General features: G+C 43.0%; 1 protein-coding gene across 1 annotated transcript; it reads left to right on the top strand.

Annotated features, from left to right (window-relative positions):
* Positions 1-210: 210 nt before the first annotated feature.
* Positions 211-3,035, top strand: LOC115629930 (casein kinase I-like). Its single transcript, XM_030526534.1, has 3 exons — positions 211-605; positions 858-1,632; positions 1,697-3,035. The coding sequence occupies exons 1-3, from the start codon at positions 527-529 to the stop codon at positions 1,872-1,874; spliced, it is 1,032 nt and encodes a 343-aa protein (XP_030382394.1). The 5' UTR covers positions 211-526; the 3' UTR covers positions 1,875-3,035.

Raw genomic sequence — 3,035 nt, 5'->3', positions numbered from 1 at the left:
ATCTTGAGTGGCGTGAGTATAAATTGGAATTTTGGTTAGGGCATCGATACAGTGTGCTGCCAGTGCTGCCCATTCGTTGCTGACGCTGGGTCACACTTCTAGGAACGGCGATGAAATAGCGAATATGGCATCGATACTATGTGAATAGAGTGCTGCCCATCTGCTACGGTGTCGGGCGACACTTTCCGTAAACCGATGAGCGATAGCAGGCGTTTGCTAGTAAATCAGTCGCATCACTAACGTGGGCAACTCTTGTTCTTGTAATTCTTGTTAAAAAGAAATTGGGAAGTTTGCTGCCTTGTGCAGACTTTTACTGTTTCTTTTTGTTTTACACGCGTTCGACTGGCACTTGCGGCCTACGGTGCACGTCCGCACAACTACGCGCGAAGCAATTGACCAGCCAGCAGCGTGCTTTGCCATTTTCCCTTCAGTTTCAGTTTTGTCGCGCAATTGCAGTTGTTTTTTTTTGTTTGTTGTTTGACTTTTAAGAAACGCTCGCACACACTCACATCCCAGCGAACAAGCCATGGACAAGCTGATGAAAATGAAGAACCATCGCTCCGAAATAACTGTGGGCGGCAAATATAGAATCATTCGTAAAATTGGTGAGTCTAACATCTTTCTATCATCGGTCATTAGTCACACATACACATGTACATCGGTTTTTGTTGTGGCAATGCGGAGCGATATGCAAGCAACCTGACCGCTAACGAGATGCGAAACGCAATACACAGGCTCATGCTTAACAAAACAAACAAGCTAGCAAACGAACGTGCACCTCCAATGATGGCACCCGTCACCTGACACTTGATTTCAAATGATTTATTGTTACTGTTTTGATTCGCGGGTACTTGCAGGCAGCGGCTCTTTTGGCGACATCTATCTTGGCATGAGCATGCAGTGCGGCGAGGAAGTGGCCATAAAAATGGAAAGCGCTACGGCCCGCCATCCACAACTGCTGTACGAATACAAACTATATCGTGTGCTGAGTGGGGGAGTCGGCATACCTCGCATACGCTATTACGGGAATGAGAAAAACTTTAATATTCTTGTCATGGACCTACTTGGTCCCTCCCTCGAAGATCTCTTCAACGCTTGTACACGTCACTTCACCATCAAGACGGTCCTAATGCTCGTCGATCAGATGATCGGCCGTTTGGAGTATGTGCATCTAAAGTGCTTCATTCATCGTGATATCAAGCCCGATAATTTTCTCATGGGCATCGGTCGCCATTGCAATAAGCTCTTCTTGATCGACTTTGGCCTGGCCAAAAAGTATCGTGATCCACAAAAACGTGCCCATATCCCCTATCGCGAGGAGAAGCACTTGACGGGCACGGCCCGCTATGCCTCAATCAATGCTCATGTTGGCATCGAGCAGTCGCGTCGCGACGACATGGAATCCCTCGGCTATGTGATGATGTACTTCAATCGCGGTATTCTGCCCTGGCAGGGCATGAAGGCGACAAACAAGAAACAGAAATACGAGAAAATCTCCGAGAGGAAAATGTCCACTCCGATTGAGGTGCTCTGCAAGGGTTATCCGGCTGAATTCTCAATGTATCTAAGTTACTGCCGTAGCCTGCGATTCGAGGAGCAGCCAGACTATATGTATTTGCGTCAACTCTTCCGGTAAGTGGATGGAATCGTAATTGCAACACAAGAGCCCATTTAGTAACTTCTCCTACTTCTTCAGCATTTTGTTCCGCACACTTAATCATCAGTATGACTATATCTATGATTGGACGATACTGAAGCAGAAAACCCACCAGACACAGCAACAGAATGCGGGGATAATGCTAACACCTGAGCAGCGCGCGGAGCGTGAGAAGGAAAAGGAAAAGCAGGCCGTTAAACCCACATTGTCCGACTAATCGCTGTCGCACAATGTACAAAGATCACAGACCCAGAGACAAACATGCACACACACACACACAAACACACACGACACAATAACATGCTATATAAACTAGAAACTGTATAGGAACGCAATGCGAATTATGCGCGTTTAGTTCGACCTCGTCTCTGACCATGCGTCCAGCTGACAAGTTCAATTGTACAATTGACGCCAATCTCAGCCGCACTAAGATGTTTAGTGTGGAAAGCAACCCACTCTCCCCGCTCCCTCTGTCCCCCTTACTTCACCACGCACCTTTAAGATGCATTCAACACTTAGCCCAACACTCGAGCAAAACAGACAAGGACAGAGAATAGGACTCACGTTTTTTTGATCGGAGACAAACACACATAATATAAATATGTTGAATGTACAGCTCAGCGACGTATGGAAGGTAATCAACAGAGCCAGCTGTACGAGTTATCACATCTCTACATATATACTCGTATATACACATATATATATACATGATTAGAGCAGATAGTTTATTTTTATATGTGAAAGCAGAAGTCGCGAGAGGAGAGCTGAAGGAGCAGTTAATATGTGAACAAAATTGATTCTATATAGGGATTGATTGAAAAATATATATATATAAAAAAAAAAACACAAAAAGAAAAAGATAAACCAAGAAGCATTCAAACAGCTCGGCAGACAGACACATACATAGATATGTACTTAAGTCAAGCTTTGATTTTGATTTGATATTCGAAGGGACAGAGACACACTTCTGCTCACACATGCACACAATCATACGTATATGAATACTATACATATATATATATTCGTATTAATCTATAGTTTTTAACTTTGTTATCAAGCAACGATAGACTGTGGCATGTTAACGTACCCAGTGGATCGTAAAACTGACTCAGACAGACGGACAAACACATCTCTATGTATGTATATCCTGTATAATCATAAGGCATAACACTCACACACACACTCACCCCCATATATACATACAAAAAATTAGTTGTATTAGTCAAACAATTATGACGAAAGAATAAGAGAGAGAAAATCATCATGTTCTGCAAGGAGAAACGAACACAAAATCTTCAATTTAACAAATCCAAAAACAAATCGAAAACAATAATTAAAAAAAAATTGAATAATAAACAATTTGTCTTAAGTTTCGCAA

The sequence above is a fragment of the Scaptodrosophila lebanonensis genome, unplaced genomic scaffold (genome assembly GCF_003285725.1).
Source record: "Scaptodrosophila lebanonensis strain 11010-0011.00,11010-0021.00 unplaced genomic scaffold, SlebRS2 tig00000171-arrow-arrow-pilon, whole genome shotgun sequence".
NCBI lineage: Eukaryota > Metazoa > Arthropoda > Insecta > Diptera > Drosophilidae > Scaptodrosophila > Scaptodrosophila lebanonensis.
Note: the sequence above shows the minus strand (reverse complement) of the source record. Positions and strands in the feature narration are given on the sequence as shown.

Excerpts from the sequence above, each read along its gene's own strand:
- LOC115629930 (XM_030526534.1), top strand. The coding sequence starts at position 527 with ATGGACAAGCTGATGAAAATGAAGAACCATCGCTCCGAAATAACTGTG. Across the intron at positions 606-857 it reads TAGAATCATTCGTAAAATTG|GCAGCGGCTCTTTTGGCGAC; the intron begins GTGAGTCTAACA and ends GGGTACTTGCAG. Across the intron at positions 1,633-1,696 it reads TATTTGCGTCAACTCTTCCG|CATTTTGTTCCGCACACTTA; the intron begins GTAAGTGGATGG and ends CTACTTCTTCAG.